The following is an 18,555-nucleotide window of genomic DNA, read 5'->3' as shown; positions in this document are numbered from 1 at the left end:
TGATCTAGTACGACAGAACTGCACTATTATTTTTACAATTCCATTTGCTAAGTGTTTAAAGGCAAGGGGGTTTGTTCTATAAATTGTTTTAATTTAAAGCAAACAATTAACTAATGCTCCTAATGTTAATGGCATATGTGGATAGTCCACCAAATAATTGACTTCAGGCGTTTCCGCTGCACTCATTGTTAACGGCTCCATACGATCAAGTATATAGTCATTCAGTCTCCTTTGACAAACGTTGGCCGTAAAATTGGTCATACTGAAGAGCTTGGCCATGGATGCCACCTTTGCTACAAAGTATGCGCTCTTCTAGATCTGCTCTAGTCAACTGTATGTTCTATTATTGTGAAAAGGAAGTGTCTAGGAGCCACAACAGCTCAACCACAAAGTGGTAGACCACACAAACTCTGAGACTGGCTGCTGAAAGCTGAAGCACATAGCATTTAAAATGTTTCTGTCATCTGTTGGATCACACAGCACCCACCCAAAACCTAATGTAAAGTGTCACCTAGAGTGGAGTATTGGATACTGGAACAGTGGAAACGTTCTCTGGATTAATGAATCGCATTTCACTAAACTGGATGTCTGATGGATGAATCTTAGTTTGTCTAATACCTGGAGAACTCATCTGTACTGCATAGTACCTATTATATATTTTAACGGAGGAGGGATAATGGTCTGGGGCTGTTTTTCAGGGTTTGGGCTAGGCCCCTTGGTTCCAGTGAAGGGTACTGTTAATGTTACAACTTTGCAAGAAATATTTAGACAATCGTGTGCTTTCAACTTTATAAAAACAGTTTCGGGAAGGCCCTTTTCTGTTCCAACATGACTGTGCCCATGTTCACAAAGCCAGGTCCATAAAAACGTGGTTGTGATGTAGAAGAACTGAAGTAACCTGCACAGAGCCTATTTAACAACTTTGAGATGAACTGGAATATCGATTGTGTGTCAGGTCTTCTTGTCCAACATCAGGGCCTGCCAGACCACATATATGATCTTTTGGCTGAAAGGGCTGAAATTCTCACATACACACTCCAAAATATTATTGAAAGTCTTCCCCAAAAAGTTGAGGCAGCTGTAGCTGCTGAGTCGGGACAAATCCATGTTAATGGCCATTGTGAATAACATGTCCAACAGGCTCATATAGGTGTGACGGGCAGGTGTCTACAAACTTTTGACTATATAGTGTAAGTAAGGTTATTTGTACCAACTAACAGTAATATATAGAGAAAATTTCAACATTATGGTACTGAATCTTTGGGAACCCCTTATATAATAAGACAAATGTTTCCTCTGTAGTATCTGGTCTTATCTGCAATGTTGTGACGATGATTTCTAAGTACATGATTCACATTTGTATTGTTCATTTAATTAATTTTATTACATTTTGGACTTACCTAAAGTCAGTTTTTTTCAACTATTTCACTACTTTTGTCACTATTCTCTTTTATTGGTCAGCTGTTCTGAGGATACATTCAAGAAAGAGTCCATCCTGACTTAGTTACAATTTGGTGAGGATGTGATGATAATCAGTCATTGCCACCCATTGATTTCAGCCCATGTTTTCATGAAGAGCACAAGCTTCTGTAATCAGTTTTTAAACATATGCATTAGCTATTTTTCAGGCAAGTGTAAAGAACCATGTGCAAAGTGCGCACTTATTTAATTGTAAAGATCTGTCTGTAATGTGTAAATATAAGTACTTCAAAAAAATGAAACCCATAATTTACAGTAGATAATAATGCACCTACATGCAGTCCTCCTTCTTTCAGACCATGAAAAGTTGAGCTCAGTATACCGTATATTTAGATGAAATGCAATTTTTTCACTACCCACTTCTGTGATGCAAATCACATGCCTTATTTTTTCTCCCATGGTATTCCTGCAATAATTTTTCCCATGCTTTCCATTACAGCAAAAGTGTGGTTATTGCCTAACACACACTATTGAGAATCCATAAAACCTTGCCAATTACTACTCCTTCCAAGTTGTTAATTATTGCCAGGTGGCACTGAATGTAATTTTAAAGTGCATTCCTATTATTCTTACAAGTCTACATTGGAGGTATATAAAGTGAAAGTTATTTTTGTGGTGTGAAGAACGGGCATGCCTGCCTCCACATCTTATAAAGATTTGTGATTAACAGGTGTTACAAGAGAAGATGTTTCCCATTTAATGAAAAAATACAGTTTGAAGTACTTACTTTTAACAGGTGTCTTATTTATGTGATTTACTTGTCTAGGCTGGAAAAGGAAAAGACAGGTTTGCAGAAGAAAGTTCATGCACGGGAAGCAGCTGTCTTTCAAGTAACAGACACCTGTCCTACAGAACATGAAAAGAAGACAGAAGAGCTAAAAGAGAGAATTTCTGAACTGGAGAATGAAATCATTAATATGAAGTAAACAGAAATTTATCTCGGCATTTATTGTAAAATATTAGTACAAACAGTACAATAAATCTTAAGGTACTGCATGGGACTTTGATGAACTCCTTAGTATCATATCAAAATGTTGACTCTTGATTCATAGTGAATTGCTGGACATATTATATGCTGGATATATTATAATATATGCAGTATATTGTATCATCTCAGTGTCAGTAAAATCATATTAGAAATTAGAATGCCAAATCTAATGTGGAGTCAGCAAACATATCTAATTTTGTTAACTGTTACATTGTCATCAATAAGTCCAAGCTATTCTTGGGGGATCAGTCCAATAGAGGTTATGACCATTTGATATTTTTGTCACTTGTTTATACTTTATTGAATGTGATGATTTGTGAAAACAGCCAGCAGTTGTAGTCTATTTGCTTTTTGGAATTTTCTTACCAAGTTGTGTAAAAATTGGAAATTAAAAACCTACAAGGATAATACTTCTTCATCTATATCTTATCACGTTCATTCTAATTTGTAAGTCTATGGTTTTTGGCCATGTACAGTATTGAAGCATCTCTCAATTGTTTATGTTCAGCACTACAAAATAAGTAAGTTACTTTCTTCCAATGCACACAGCCTGCTAGTGTTTTATTAACTTTTATGGGGGATCTGTTTGTCATCAGTAGTGGCTATAAAGGTGAGAAAGAGGGAAATATGCAAAATATACACTTTAGTTTAACCACGATCAAATTGAACCACTAAACTAATTTTTAGTTTAAGCGACAAAGAATGTTTCTCTTTTTATGACTGCCAAGTTTGCATACTCACCAATGCTTTTTAGTGGGAGATTTTAAAATTTCAAATCTTTGTACAGGGCAATCTGTTTGAGAATTTATTTGGAAACAGTCCACCATAAGGTCTTGTAAAATGTTCTTCACATCATATTTATTAAATAAATAAATACATAAATAACGGTCAGCTCACTAAAGTACTTATGCAGTAACTGTGACCAGCAACATCACCAACGAGGCTTGGCAATTAAAATTATCCATGTTTGTGAAAATATTGTTTGTTGTTAGTTCTTTTTTTGATTTATTTTTCTGTCATTTCATTTTCTGTTTTTTTATTTAGGGAAACATGCGATCTCACTAGAGATTCTGCTCTGGAACATTTAAAAATTAAAAGTAGGTTTTTGGAAAACAAGATGCAGGCCTTAGAAAGGCAACTTGAAAAAGAAAATCTTCCCTTGGCTACAGTAAGTAGTTATAGTGTAATAAATGGACTTTATTGTGTGTTTCTGTGTATATGTATATTCAGCATGTGTATATATATATATATATATATATATATATATATATATATATATATATATATATATATATATATATATATATATATATATATATATATATATATATATATATATATATATATATATATATATATACAGTGCATCCGAAAGTATTCACAGCGCATCACTTTTTCCACATTTTGTTATGTTACAGCCTTATTCCAAAATGGATTAAATTCATTTTTCTCCTCAGAAATCTACACACAGCACCCCATAATGACCTCATAATTGAGGTTTTTGCAAATTGATTAAAAATAAAACAAATTGAGAAAGCACATGTACATAAGTATTCACAGCCTTTGCCATGAAGCTCAAAATTGAGTTCAGGTGCATCCTGTTTCCCCTGATCATCCTTGAGGTGTTTCTGCTGCTTAATTGAAGTCCACCTGTGGTAAATTCAGTTGATTGGACATGATTTGGAAAGGCACACACCTGTCTATATAAGGTCCCACAGTTGACAGTTCATGTCAGAGCACAAACCAAGCATGAAGTCAAAGGAATTGTCTGGAAGCACAAATCTGGGGAAGGTTACAGAAACATTTCTGCTGCTTTGAAGGTCCCAATGAGCACAGTGGCCTCCATCATCTGTAAGTGGAAGAAGTTCGAAATCACCAGGACTCTTCCTAGAGCTGGTCGGCCATCTAAACTGAGCGATCGGGGGAGAAGGACCTTAGTCAGGGAGGTGGCCAAGAACCCGATGGTCACTCTGTCAGAGGTCCTCTGTGGAGAGAGGAGAACCTTCAAGAAGGACAACCATCTCTGCAGTAATCCACCAATCAGGCCTGTATGGTAGAGTGGCCAGATGGAAGCCACTCCTTAGTAAAAGGCACATGGCAGCCTGCCTGGAGTTTGCCAAAAGGCACCTGAAGGACTCTCAGACCATGAGAAACAAAATTCTCTGGTCTGACAAGACAAAGATTAAACTCTTTGGTGTGAATGCCAGGCGTCACGTTTGGAGGAAACCAGGCACCGCTCATCACTAGGCCAATACCATCCCTCCAGTGAAGCTTGGTGGTGGCAGCATCATGCTGTGGGGATGTTTTTCAGCGGCAGGAACTGGGAGACTAGTCAGGATAAAGGGAAAGATGACTGCAGCAATGTACAGAGACATCCTGGATGATGAAAACCTGCTCCAGAGCGCTCTTGACCTCAGACTTGGGCAACAGTTCATCTTTCAGCAGGACAACAACCCTAAGCACACAGCCAAGATATCAAAGGAGTGGCTTCAGGACAACTCTGTGAATGTCCTTGAGTGGCCCAGCCAGAGCCCAGACTTGAATCCAATTGAACATCTCTGGAGAGATCTTAAAATGGCTGTGCACTGACGCTTCCCATCCAACCTGATGGAGCTTGAGAGGTGCTGCAAAGAGGAATGGGCGAAACTGGCCAAGGATAGGTGTGCCAAGCTTGTGGCATCATATTCAAAAAGACTTAAGGCTGTAAATGCTGCCAAAGGTGAATCGACAAAGTATTGAGCAAAGGCTGTGAATAAATACGTACATGTAATTTCTCCGTTTTTTTTGTTTTTAATAAATTTGCAAAAACCTGAAGTAAACTTTTTTCATGTTGTAATTATGGGGTGTTGTGTGTAGAATTCTGAGGAAAAAAATGTATTTAATCCATTTTGGAATAAGGCTGTAACATAACAAAATGTGGAAAAAGTGATGAGCTGTGAATACTTTTCAGATGCACTGTGTATATATATATATATATATATACATAGTACATTTGACTAGTGACAGCCAGTGTGACTGATATTAAGCACCTGGATAGCGTGCAATCAAGTCACAAGAAATGAACAGACATTATAGATATACATTTAATCCTGTATATAGGGTTATACCATCATACAATATTAATATATACTGTATATATTTGTGTGTATATATTGTGGGGTACAGCCCGGACACAGACAGGAAGACATGATGGTTTCACCACACACATGTTTATTTACAGTATATATATACAAGAAGTACACACTGCGCACAACCCAGTGCTGTAGCACCAATCACCCCTTTAAGTCCAGGCCTTCACACTATGCCTCTCAGTCTCTGGTCCGCCTCCACTCCTCTCCTCCAAGCTCTGTCCTCTTCCACCCATCTCCACCCATCGAATGGAGGGAGGCGGCCCCTTATATCCACACCCGGACGAGCTCCAGGTGCTTCCCGACACTTCTCCGCCAACACTCCCCTGTGTGGCGGAAGTGCCAGCTGTGCACCCAGAAGCACTCTGGGTGTCCCCGTTCCTCTTCCCCCCAGCACTTCCGGTTGTGGCAGAAGTGCTGAGGTCCAGGGCTCCGAAGGCAGCGGGGCACCCCCTGGCGGCGACCACGTGCCCCAACAGGGTTGAGCTTCTAAGCTCCCTACCCGTGGTCCCCAAAGCAACCAGGGCGGTCGCCCCCCCATGGTCTGGGGAAGGCGAAAGCCCTCCTCCGGTCCTCTTGGGCGTCCCAGCTGGGTTGCCTCCCAAGCCGTCTCTGACAATAAATATATATATATATATATATAGAGCGTGCGTGACAATATATATATATATATATATATATATATATATATATATATTGTCACGCACGCGAGTAGGAGACCGCAGACGGACCTTAAGACGCTTGGGAAGACATTCACCAGCAGGGAGTGGCAGGGTACTAACCTTTCTCCCTTTTCTTTCTTACAAAAAAAAGACGCTTCACCGCCATAAGCCTCATTCTTCCCGTAGCACGTTACTTCCGCCCTTCCTTCTCCATTGTTCCTGACGTCATCGATCCCATCTTTCCCCACGGTTCCTTCCCAGCATTCCTCCACTTCTGGCTCCTCCTCCATAAAATGTCCGCCGACGCCATCTTTGGCGTCGTGCATATGTGAACTTTTTGTTTATGTATTTGACCCTGGGTTTTTTTTGATTGATACTGTGGATAATTTTTCAGTACATGGGGCCGGAAACCCCAAACCTTTATGTTGTCTGTTGCTTCGTTTGTTACTATATATATATATATATATATATATATATATATATATATATATATATATTTATATATTGTGAACCCGGCCCGCACACAGACAGGCGGACATGTTGTTCTTCAACCACCACACGTTTATTTACACTATATACAATAATAATAATGGTCACTAAGACCCCAGTTCATTGGTCACACAGACCCAGTCACGTGCACAAACCCCAATTCACACACAGTCCTGGCCACAATGCCTTTCTTCGGGCCGCCTCCACAGCTCCTCTTGCCTCGTCCTCCTTCCACCCGACTCTAGCCTCGAATGAATGGAGACGGCCCCTTTTATATGGTACCCGGATGAGCACCAGGTGTTCCCGGCATTCCTTCTCTGGCCATGCCCCAGCGTGGCGGAAGTGCCGGCTGTCCTCCCGGCTGCTCTTTGGGCGCCGTCATAAATCTTCCCCCCAGCACTTCCTGGTGTGGCGGAAGTGCTGGGGTAACAGGTCCCAAGGCATTGGGGCGCCTCCTGGTGGTGACCACGGGCCCCTACAGGGTGGAGCTTCCATGCCCTGTACCCGTGGCCCCCAAAGCAACCCGGAAGGCAACCCCCACGTGATCCAGGGTGGGTGCAGTCCCACATCCGGTCCTTCATGTCGTCCCGGCCGGGTCATGGCCCCTGGCATCCCTGACAATATATATATACATACATGCATATACATATGTGTGTGATAGTGATGAGCAAAATGCTGCTGTAGAGGCATAAAAATTGGAAGTCAAAAGCCTGCAAAGCCCTTCCAAAGTGTGAACAGTTGTGAGATTTTGAATTGAGGAGCTAGTTTTATTTATGTCCACTCAGAATAATTTCAGTTAATGTCAGCTGAAGGCATAGTATCTTTTTTCATGACTAAGAATGTGATTAATCAAATCAGATTAATCAACTCTCAAATACAAAAGCTGTATAAACGTATCCAAAGTTTTTTATTATTATTATTTTTATTATTACTTTTAAACGTATTTTTCCAAAAAATTAGCATGTTTTTCACTCCTTTATCATTAGGTTCATGATCTGATTAAAAGTCGAACACGTCTGACATGATTTATGTTAATTTCAGCCTTTCAGGAATAAAAGATGAAATTTCAAGAGTCAGCATCTGTAGATTGTTACTATACATACAGTATATTAAAACAAAATTTTGTGATGCATGAGATACATCTGACTTTTAACCCCCAATCATGTTTTAAGTCCCCAAATGCTTGTCACCAGCCCGATTTAGTGTCTCCTGTGACCATAAGAGGACATCAGTGTGGCATAGAAGAAAACCCCAAAAGTATTTGATTACCTCAGTGACAACGAGTGGGTCGGCTGGGAGTTTTCTCATTCACACAAACTCCACATTGGCCAAGAGTCATTAAGGCACTTTATTGCACTTTATTGCAGCACTGGCCAGCAGTGATTATTTTATATTTCCTCACTAAGGATGAGCACCATTTGAGGGTACAGTATCTATATGGTTTAATTAATTATAGGATTATAGAAATAATCCTGTACAGCTTCAAACCTTCCTTATCAAGTGGCTTGCACAATATCGCAGTTACTGAATACAGAGAACTGTTAAGTTTAGAAAAGATTGTGGATGATTGAAATACACCAAACTTTTATTAAATGGACATGTTTTGCGCACAGGTTTCCAGCCCATTCTATTGATGCAATTTTCCTGATGACTTAACTTAAATGTTTAACTGTAATACCCTGATCTATTACAGGATTACACTAGCATATTTTTGTGTGAAATTTAAAAATACCTGTACTCTGTTTGGTGGTAGGGAGATTTTTAATGGTATTTCTGAACTAACATGTGGTATGGTTGCTGACTTACTAAACTTTACCTCCACTGAAGTTAAATGTATGCCTACAATTCTTGAAGTTGTCATTTGATTGCAAGCTACACTTGTGCTTAGCTGCTCCCTGAAACAGCTGTCACTAGATGACCAGAGCAAGTGTTTGCATGATGTTACAGCAGCAGTAAATATCTGAAAAAATGCATTTGTTTTGCAATATAACATAATATGAAATAAGACAATCATTATTTTTGAGTGGTGGGAATAGTCTTTCATAATAAGTTGTGTTCACACTGAGGTTCCTTTAAGACAACTGATCCCAGGCAACAAGGTAGTCTCATGGCTCCTCTTCCTAATTCCCGGTGCCTTTTCTTTTTCTCCAGATTAGAGAATATGTCTGTATGGGTTTGGGCACCTTTTTTGAAAGTGGTGCCAGTAACTGTCTGTGGTGCAGTTTAAACTCCAGTCCTTGCCAGTGATTCACTGAGCTTAAAATTAGGAAGTGAGTTGGCCAAAGGCTCAGACTAGCAGAGAGGTAGTGAATCCAGAGAAATGTCAAAAAGAAATTGAGTTTGTGAGTGACTGGAGGAGACTGGAAGAACTATTCGTTACTTCTGGTACAGCATTTGCATGGAGGGTAAATGGAGCTGCCACTCAACTAATTCAACAGGGGGTTGAACCTGTTTAGTTAGGCCCAAAGAGGCAGTTATGTTTTCAGATTATTTTCTTACTTGATATTCTTCCATTTTTATGTCTACCCAGAGTTTAGTTTATATATTAAACCTAATAATAATAATTGATGAAGGTATTTTTTTATTTTGGATGTCTTTATTCTGGATAAGATTGGCACACAGATGTCCTATTACACTATGGGGGAGTAAACCCAGTAGCAGCATTTCTCTTTAAAGGTCCCACCATCTATTGTATGCTACTAGTATTGTATGTCAGTCCATTATGAAAGTCTGAGACTATACATTACTAAGGCAGTCATCCCAGTTCAATGTGTTCATGAATCATTTAATTGTATTTTCTTTCATCTAATATTATAGGAGTAAACATTATTTGGTTTAATTAGATTCTCCCCACCTCAGAAACCTTTTTGTCATTTCATTCCAGGAATCTGGCAAAGCATATCATGAACTACAAAGGGAAAATCTTAAACTCTGTTCAGAAAATGTCGAGTTACATTTTAAACTAGAGCAGGCAAAAAGGGATTTGCCTAGAATAAAGGTAAGTCTGAGTATAAAACATGTAAATCGTCGATAGTCGTAGACCAAAATGAACTGGGCAAAATTAGGACACATTCATTCAGCAAGGACTTGGTGTAAAAGTTTCCAGCGCCTTTACTAAAATGAGACAAAAATAAAATATCCAATGGTGCAGTGCTCCATCCATTAAACAAAAAGTCAATAAATAAATAATCCATGAAGTGAGTAAATGTGGAGGTTAAAACTCAAAAAAATATATTCCAAAAAAAAGGAGGTTAAAAATAAGGTAAACATATTCTCTTTTAAAACCATGAGCCTTGGTGCTTCTTTCTTAAAACCCTCATCTTCGCAGCTTACCCTTTACAGATTCCTCAGCACGAGGAGATGTCCACCAGCAGGTGCAGAAACCTTTAATCTAGCTTAGGCCCTTGTTGCCAGTCCATTGACATTCACAGGGACTGCACCAAGCTTTGCTCATTGCTCTCCACATGCCACAGTCCATTGGCCTTTTGTAGGAGCCTCCCAGGGGAGCTCTTGGCCATTCCTCTCCATTAATGCTCAGCAGAAGCAGCCCCTCTAACTCTCAAGCACTGGCCAAGCGCTGCTCTTGAGCTCTCTTTCCCATCCACCTGCATCCCCTCACAATTGCACCAGCCACTGTCCTGTTTCTGCCTTTCTCTCTATTTTCGTTAAACTCCATTGTTCCCTTTTCTGCCATGCAGGCTCCTCTCATATCTTTGTTGATTGGGTGCAGGTGTAATACTCTACTTCCTCCGAGGTGTGAATGAGACACCTGACTGATCTTCTTGCATTTGCATGTGAGCGCGTGATCAGCCAATCACTCCAATCAACCCCATAGTGACGTGTGCTAGTGCACACCCACACGCTCCAGGAGGTGATCTCTCTATTATGAAAACAATCTTGGAAGGCTTGGAAGGAGACGATACGTGATTTTCTCGGAGACAATTTAACGTCCCACGAGACAAGGCAGCGAGACAAAAGGACAGTTGCTATACAGGCTTTTAAATGGCCAACGCGCAGCACAACAAGCAGAACACACAGCTTGGCAGCAGCATGACAGCAGCTGATCCGACCGCATCTCCTTAGCATGCGTTCACCAAACACCTTCACAACGCGAGTGGCAGGGATGCGAAGTGGCTGGTGTGTAGCACGCCGCCTGGGGGGGTGGGTGAGTGAAGTGCCCTAGTTATTTAAAAACATTCACTTCGCTACACACCTCTCATCATAATGCACCCCTTAAAGTCTGAGGTAATATACACAAAGCACCATTTATTATTTAAGCTACTGAATTGAAGGGGCGTCTGCGCTGATCACCAAGAGACCCCCCTGTCCACCCCATCCCTTTGGGTTTGGAAGTCTAATAATACCAACTACCCACTATAGACAACAAGGGGCAACATCCTTCCACCCCACCTAGGGCTCCAAATGGGCTTTGACTGGCACTGTATTGAATGCTTTATGTGATAATATTGCATTGTATTGTTCTGCTTTTAAAACTGAAAAAGGGATATAAAAACTGAAGTTCAAAAGTAGCCATTTTCAGGAATGAAGAATATAAAAACCTGCTGGAAATCCAAAGTGTTATAGGCTGACACTTACCTCGCTATTACCATTGCACAAGCCATCAGATCATTTATATTCATGAGGTCTTAATTTATCAGTTCATCAACTAGACACAGCTTCTATTTTGAAACTTTGCTCACCTCCATTCAAAACAATAAATGTTTCAGTTTTTCACTCTATATGATCTAGTTTTTAATGAATCGATAGCAGCTCTTAGAGTACCTCCTCAACCAGAAGTCTTTTTATGCTGCTGTATGTTCATGGGTCAGTCACAGGGAAGATAATGAAATGCCAATGTCCAAGATAGCCATTCAGCAGAAAAATAGTATCCTCCTGGGCTGGTTGTGTTCTATAAAGTTTGTCAATCAATAATTGTCATTTCAGTGTCCCGCACTCATAACTTTGTCACTGCTTATTTTGTTTTTTGTTTCTCAATCATCCCTGCCCATATTGATGTACTATACTGTTCCCTTTACTGCATATACAGTATATGCATATATATATATATTTTTTTTTTGTTCTTTATTTTGCCTTATACAATTTCTTGCATTAGGAATTTGTTAGTTTTCGCATGCCCCTTGGGGTCAGAGCACAGGGTCAGCCATTGTACAGTGCCCCTGGAGCAATTACAGGTTAAGGGTCTTGCTCAATTGCCCAGCAGAGTTGGATCTCTTTTGCAGTGATGGGGATTTGAACCAGCAACCTTCGGGACACCAGCACAGATCCTTAGCCGCAGAGCCACCACTCCGCCCCCTATATTCATGGTATCTCATTAAATCTCTTGAGTGGTATGGTATTGTTACATTAACTTTTATATCACTTTAAATGGTGCCATATAAAATGTAAAATAAGATGCATATTCACATTTAGCTGGCTTTCCTTGTGATGTACTGTAATTTGATAATATATATTTTCAACATGAGGAATATAAAAACCTGTTAGGAAGCCAAAGTGTTAGGCTGACACTTAATTTGCTTTTACCAATGCACAAGCCATCAGATCATTTTTTATGTAGACTCATCAGGTCCTTATATATAAGTATATAGAGTATTTGGCCTCTATTCCTTCAATGAATTGTAACAAGTCCATCCTAGGTTGATAGGCACTTCTAAATTAGCCATGAGTTTTTGAATGTGAGTGAATGTGCTTTCTGCTAGGACAGTCTCTAGCCATTTGTGACCCTATAATTGGATTTGGTATTATTTCTTTATTTAACCCACATCTTTATCTAAGGAAACATAGAAAAGCAAGGCATATTTAATACAACTTCAGTGATGTGAAAATGCAAAGTTTATAAGCAATAGGAAGCAAAATTCTTTGTCTTTTGGCTGCTCCTGTTAGGGGTTACCACAGTGGATCATCTTATTCCATATCCTCCTGTCCTCTTTATCTTGCTCTGTCACACCCACCACTAGCATGTCCTCTCTCACCACATCCTTAAACCTTCTCCTAGGCCTTCTTCATTTCCGGTTGCCTGGCAGCTCCATCCCTAGCATCCTTCTCCCAATAAACCCAGCATGTCTGCTCTGCACATGTCCAAACCAACGCAATCTCACCTCTGTTTGGTGACAGTTGCATATAGCTTGGAGATTAAGAAAGAGATAGAGAGCCTAGGAATTCCCGTGATGATTTTCATAAAGAGCTACAGTATGTTTTCAAGATGATTCTGAATATCAGGTTTTTTTTTTTGCTCTGGATGTGTCCATTGTGTTAATAATGTGCATTTTATCAGAAACATGGAATCAGAGAGTTGCAAAATGGTGAAATGTTCAGATAAGAATTTCACTGTACTGCACATCTGGTAGTACTATTACCGCTAATTCTGCTACTACTGTTTTACTGTATATTCATCCTGAATGAGTGACTTAAGCTACAGTGGTATTTATAATTTAAATGTGATCATCTTGTTTTCTGAAGCCACTTTACCTGGTGAAGGCTGCTGTTAATTGTGATAAGCAAATCATTTTATAATAATAATACATTGTATTTATTTAGCACCTTTCCCCAATTATTCAGCTGATTAGTAATTTATTATTTTAGTTGTTACAGTCATTTTAAGATCTTGTTGAAACTAACATTCATTCATTCATTTATTTTTAAACACTTATCTGAAGCCAGGTTGCGGAGGCAACAGTCATAGCAGTGAGGCCCAACCATCCTTTCCCCAGCCGCACTTGCCATCTCATACTGTGGGATCTAAAGGTGTTGTGATATAGTCCTCCCAGCAAGCCTTGGGTCTCCTCCCAGCTGCTATAAATAACCTGATGAACAAACTTGTTATTGTAACGAAGAGATCAGGAAGAGTGTCAGGGTGTTGTTTTGCCATGGCTGAAGCCCCGTTTAAAAAAATGAAAAATGGTTTCAGGGCGCAGTGGGTAGTGCTGCTGCCTCTCAGTTAGGAGACCCAGGTTCGCTTCCTGGGTCCTCCCTGTGTGGAGTTTGCATGTTCTCCCCATGTCTGCGTGGGTTTCCTCCCACAGTCCAAAGACATGCAGGTTAGGAGCATTGGCAATACTAAATTGTCCCTAGTGTGTGTGTGTGTGTGTGTGTGTGTGCCCTGCGGTGGGCTGGCACCCTGCCCGAGGTTTGTTTCCTGCCTTGTTCCCTGTGTTGGCTGGGATTGGCTCCAGCAGACCCCCGTGACCCTGAAGTTAGGATATAGCGGGTTGGATAATGGATGAATGAAAGGAAAAAAGGTTTCTAGATAGGAAAGTATAAACAAAAGTGCGTGGGCTTATGGTCCATCAATCAACTTGACTTTAATTAGTCAAGGGGATCAGGGTCCAAAATGCATGCTGACTTCCAGTGGCTCCTTGGTTTTTATAGGGGCTGGGGTGGAAGGGACAGAGATTTCATCTAAGGGTTGGAAGTGTCATCATTGTTCCTACTATCTAGGGGGGGGGGTACAACATAGAAGCAGCTAGTGACTTTGTTTCATCATCATCCTTCTTCATCTTTGTCACCTGCTCAAAGCCAAGAAGCTTCTTCCTCAGCTTATGTGTGCAATAGTGCGACTTTTGTAACTACTAAGTTTATTTTAGTTTCACCAAAAATATTATACTTTTTTTTTTTAATATTTATATCCAGGACCAGGCCGAATCTTTAAAAATCATGTGTGTACATCTTAAAAAGGAGAAAAACAACCTTCAAAGGAAAACTGGAAATGTTGCAAAAGTGAGTATAGCATATGTCCTGCTTATATAAAAATATATAATCTATATAAGGCAAAAACTGTGCCAATAACCCTTCCCGAAAATACTTTATTAGCATATGATCAGCATGAAATTTATCTTGCTTTCTTTCTAGTCTGGACGCTATGACAAAAGTGTCCCTGAACTTGAGAAAACAATTGCCTTAATGAAGAAGGTGGTTGAGAAGTTACAAAAAGAAAATGAAGAACTGAAGGAAACTCTTTCTAGGAGGAAACTCATCACATTAGAAAATGAGAATGAAAAACTTAAGGTCAGTTTTATGTGGATTTGTCAGATTCATTAATGTTCCCGTTGGCTGTTGCTTTCATCAAACACAAGAATTAGAGAAACTTATTTTCTTTGAATGGAAGCACAACTGGTGTTACAGCTAGTAAAAGTTGCTGTGTGACGTTCAATTAATTATATAGCATTGCTACTCCAGATCGTGGTATAATAAAATCTTGTTGTTTTACGTGAATACACAGGGGACATGGTGTATAAGGAGTGTAACAGGAGTGGGTGCCTTTGCAGTGACTTTCCAACGAATAATGCCAGCTAGGCTATATGGATCAAAAATGGTGAATTTATTTGTTCAGTACACAAGGACGGGAACACAAAATGAAATTCAAAAGATAATAGAACCCTGCTGTTACTCTGGACTTACCTGCGTATATTTTAACCCCTGTCTGCCCACTAGCAGGGCATGTCCACTTGTCCACCTGAGATGTACCACCTCCTGTCTTTCTCTCTTTCTTACTCTCTGTCTCACAAAGTTTAGGCCTACTTAGGCCTAAATGGGCTTTTCCCCTAAATTCTTTACCCTTTATCCACACTACACTTAAAAAGCAGTCCTACCAGGAACAAGCACATTCTGACAAACTTTGGAACGATATCCAGAGTCAAAACAAGCTCCATGTTTTCTGCAAGGACATTCTGTAGGACTCACCAAGACCCTAAAAGTGTGATGTAACAACTCTAACCACTGCCCCTCTATACCATCCTTTAAAACAATCCTGTCATACCAAAAACCATTAAAATCATGTAAAACTATTACTCCCAGTAATATTTAAAAACAGGCTTAAGTGTGTTAGAGCCTCATCTCATCAGAGTTAAGCTGATGTCACAATTAGCGACTTCCAGTCATGGAGTATGTCAGACTTCTGACTGCGGTTGCTGGTCTTGTTGCTGGACCAGGTCAATTTACATGACTCAAAAGCACTGTCACATTTAGAGAGCTTGTGCTGACCTTTCAGGGCAGTATTGCTCATCACTTTTTCTGAAAGTCAGCAGTATGCTGTTGACAGAACCAGTGCTGTATGAAGTTCTAACGGGTACGGCAAGTTCGGCTGCAATCTCTTCCCCTTTTCTTCTATTTTATAATGGAACTCATTGTTTGTCAGCTGATTTTGTTAGAGCAAGTCCTGGACTAGTTGGAGTGACTTCCTGGGCATGTCATATTAGGTGACTGGATCATGGGAGTGCACCGCCAACTGTCTCCGACTAGCTAAGATTATGGAAATGAAGAGACCAAGCACAATTTCCATGCATAGCCACTAAGCAACCATCCATTCATCCTTGTATCCTCTAAACTGCTTAAAACAGGTCAAGGCCACTGCTGTAATAATTAAAAATGATAAAAGAGAACTGTAAAGATCAAATTCAAAAATGAAACCACTGAAAAAAACGCTAGTGGTAAAGAATGTAATTGTAAGACTTAAAGAAAGTAACCAGGAATAAAAGGGAGCAATAAACAGTGTCAGGGCACCAAAAGAAACCAACAAAACCAAATGCCAATGTCAAAATGCTAAATGTAAGTCTTACTCAGAATATCTAATGCAAAAAGACTTCACACTAATCTTTTTTTCTTTCCACCAACTATTGCTAGTGTTTGTATTGAAATTAATGCAACGTTTGGATAAGTGTTGTTGCGTGTCACCATCTTTTATATGATATTCCCCAGCAGCACAGTCAAGGCATTCTGAAAACTCCACAAAATAGTAAAAAAAAAAACATTCAGGCTGATGGTGAGATTATATCACTCTTAAAAACAATGAAATAAACAATGTAAGGAAAACTCGTACAAAAATTCTAAAACATTAACTGAATTAATTCTCACCAACAAAACAGATACTCGTCACACTAATTTACACAAATGGTCCCATTATTTGGAGCAATGTGATGTTCAGTTCAGACGCTGACAACAATTCAGTGAGTAACAACTATTAACTATTTTTTTTTAGTCAGATTTTGAAAACCTGAAGCTGCACATGGAAAAACAGCTAAATGCAAAAAATGAGCCCATAACAAAGGAAATGCATAAAATCATCAATGAAAATGAGGAGCTTTGTGAAGAGCTGAAAAGGGTATGCAGCATTTTAGAATCTGAAATTTATTTATTTGCATTATTGCTTTTTTTTTCTTTGATGCACTTTCTTAGTTTGAGTTAATTTTTTTAGACCAATAATATGGTGGCAAATCCATCCATCCATTATCCAACCCGCTACATCCTAACTACAGGGTCACGGGGGTCTGCTGGAGCCAATCCCAGCCAACATAGGGCACAAGGCAGGAAACAAACCCCGGGCAGGATGCCAGCCCACTGCTGGGCACGCACAAACACACACACCAAGCACATACTAGGGACAATTTCGGATCGCCAATACACCTAACCTGCATGTCTTTGGACTGTGGGAGGAAACTGGAGCACCCAGAGGAAACCCACACAGACACGGGGAGAACATATAAACTCCACGCAGGGAGGACCCAGGAAGCAAACCCAGGTCTCCTAACTGCGAGGCAGCAGCACTACCACTGTGCCACTGTGCCGCCTTGTGGCAAATCCAAATCCAAAAATCTTTTTTTTTTGTTTTGTTTATATATTTGGTGTTGGAAACCACTGATATATAGATATAGATATATACCATGCATATCCTTTAGACAATAACAGGATTTTCACTCACCACCAAAGCAAATGCATACCCGTGACTCTCACTCTTTGTCTTTCAATAGTAAAATCTCTCTCTATATATATATAATCCAGCGTCTGTCTGCATGTCTGTTTGCTTTTCACAAGAGAACTACTCAACGGATTTAGATGGGTTTTTTTCTGTAATTTGCTTGAACATTCCAGTTGATTTTGCGACTTCTCTCATTGTTCGCTTGCAGTACTGATTTATTTGCGTGAATCCGAGAGACACACAGCGGGCCGAGGGAAGGGTGGCGGTGCTCTCCGTACTCACGTGCCAGCCTCGGGGCATATCCTACCTTCGCTTAGCTAGCAAATGAGAGAAATACTGCATTTAGATCTGCTTTTTTTATATAATTTGCTTGAACATTCCAGTTGATTTTGCAAATTCTTTCATTGCGCTATGTATCATAGTTTGCTTGTGGTACTGATTTATTTGCGTGGATCCAAGAGAGACACAGCGGGCCAAGGTGGAGGAGGGTGGGGCCAAGGGGAGGAGGGTGGGGCCAAGTTGGAGGTGGGTGGGACCAAATGGGGAGGTGGGTGGGGCCAAGGGGAGGAGGGCGGGGCCAAGGGGAGTAGGGCAGGGCCCTCCTCACTCGCATGCCAGCCTTGGGGCAATTCTTAGATCCGCTTAGCTAGTGAACGAGACAACCACTTAAAGGATTTAGATCTGTTTTTTTCTATAATTTTCTTGAACATTCTGGTTGATTTTACAACTTCTCTCATCGCGCTAAGAATCATAGTTTGCTTGGAGGAGCGATAAATTCACGCTAATCCGAGACGGAGGCTGCAGGCCGAGGGGACAGGGAAGCATGACATCAGGAGTAGGGAGCAGGGCCCTCCTCACTGTCCTGTTTCACTACTGCGGGCAAAGCTGCGGGGGACGACTAGTTAAAAATGCAAAGGAAACAGCAGTCTTCTGATCTACTGCTTCCTAAAACAAGTTAGAAAATGAATGTGATTCAATTAAAAATTTGTAAGCCTTTTTGGTTGGCATGACTTTTATGAATGAGATGTAATTAAAAGTTGTATACAGTATATGGATTTTTTGTGAGTATGGTTTAATTCTACTGCAATTAAAAATTTGTAT

At 40.1% G+C, this 18,555-nt stretch overlaps 1 protein-coding gene across 1 annotated transcript in view; it reads left to right on the top strand.

Moving 5' to 3' along the window:
- The window catches only part of LOC120534593 (centrosomal protein of 290 kDa-like), a 155,850-nt gene that overhangs the window by 136,146 nt on the left and 1,149 nt on the right, over nt 1–18,555 (top strand). The window contains exons 38-43 of the mRNA XM_039762182.1: nt 2,246–2,401; nt 3,512–3,635; nt 9,631–9,744; nt 14,394–14,480; nt 14,613–14,768; nt 16,738–16,860. Of these exons, the coding sequence (XP_039618116.1) occupies nt 2,246–2,401; nt 3,512–3,635; nt 9,631–9,744; nt 14,394–14,480; nt 14,613–14,768; nt 16,738–16,860 (760 nt within the window). The remainder of the gene's footprint in view (nt 1–2,245; nt 2,402–3,511; nt 3,636–9,630; nt 9,745–14,393; nt 14,481–14,612; nt 14,769–16,737; nt 16,861–18,555) is intronic.

Source organism: Polypterus senegalus, chromosome 8 (genome assembly GCF_016835505.1).
Source record: "Polypterus senegalus isolate Bchr_013 chromosome 8, ASM1683550v1, whole genome shotgun sequence".
Lineage (NCBI taxonomy): Eukaryota > Metazoa > Chordata > Cladistia > Polypteriformes > Polypteridae > Polypterus > Polypterus senegalus.
This window is presented reverse-complemented; position numbering and strand designations above follow the sequence as displayed.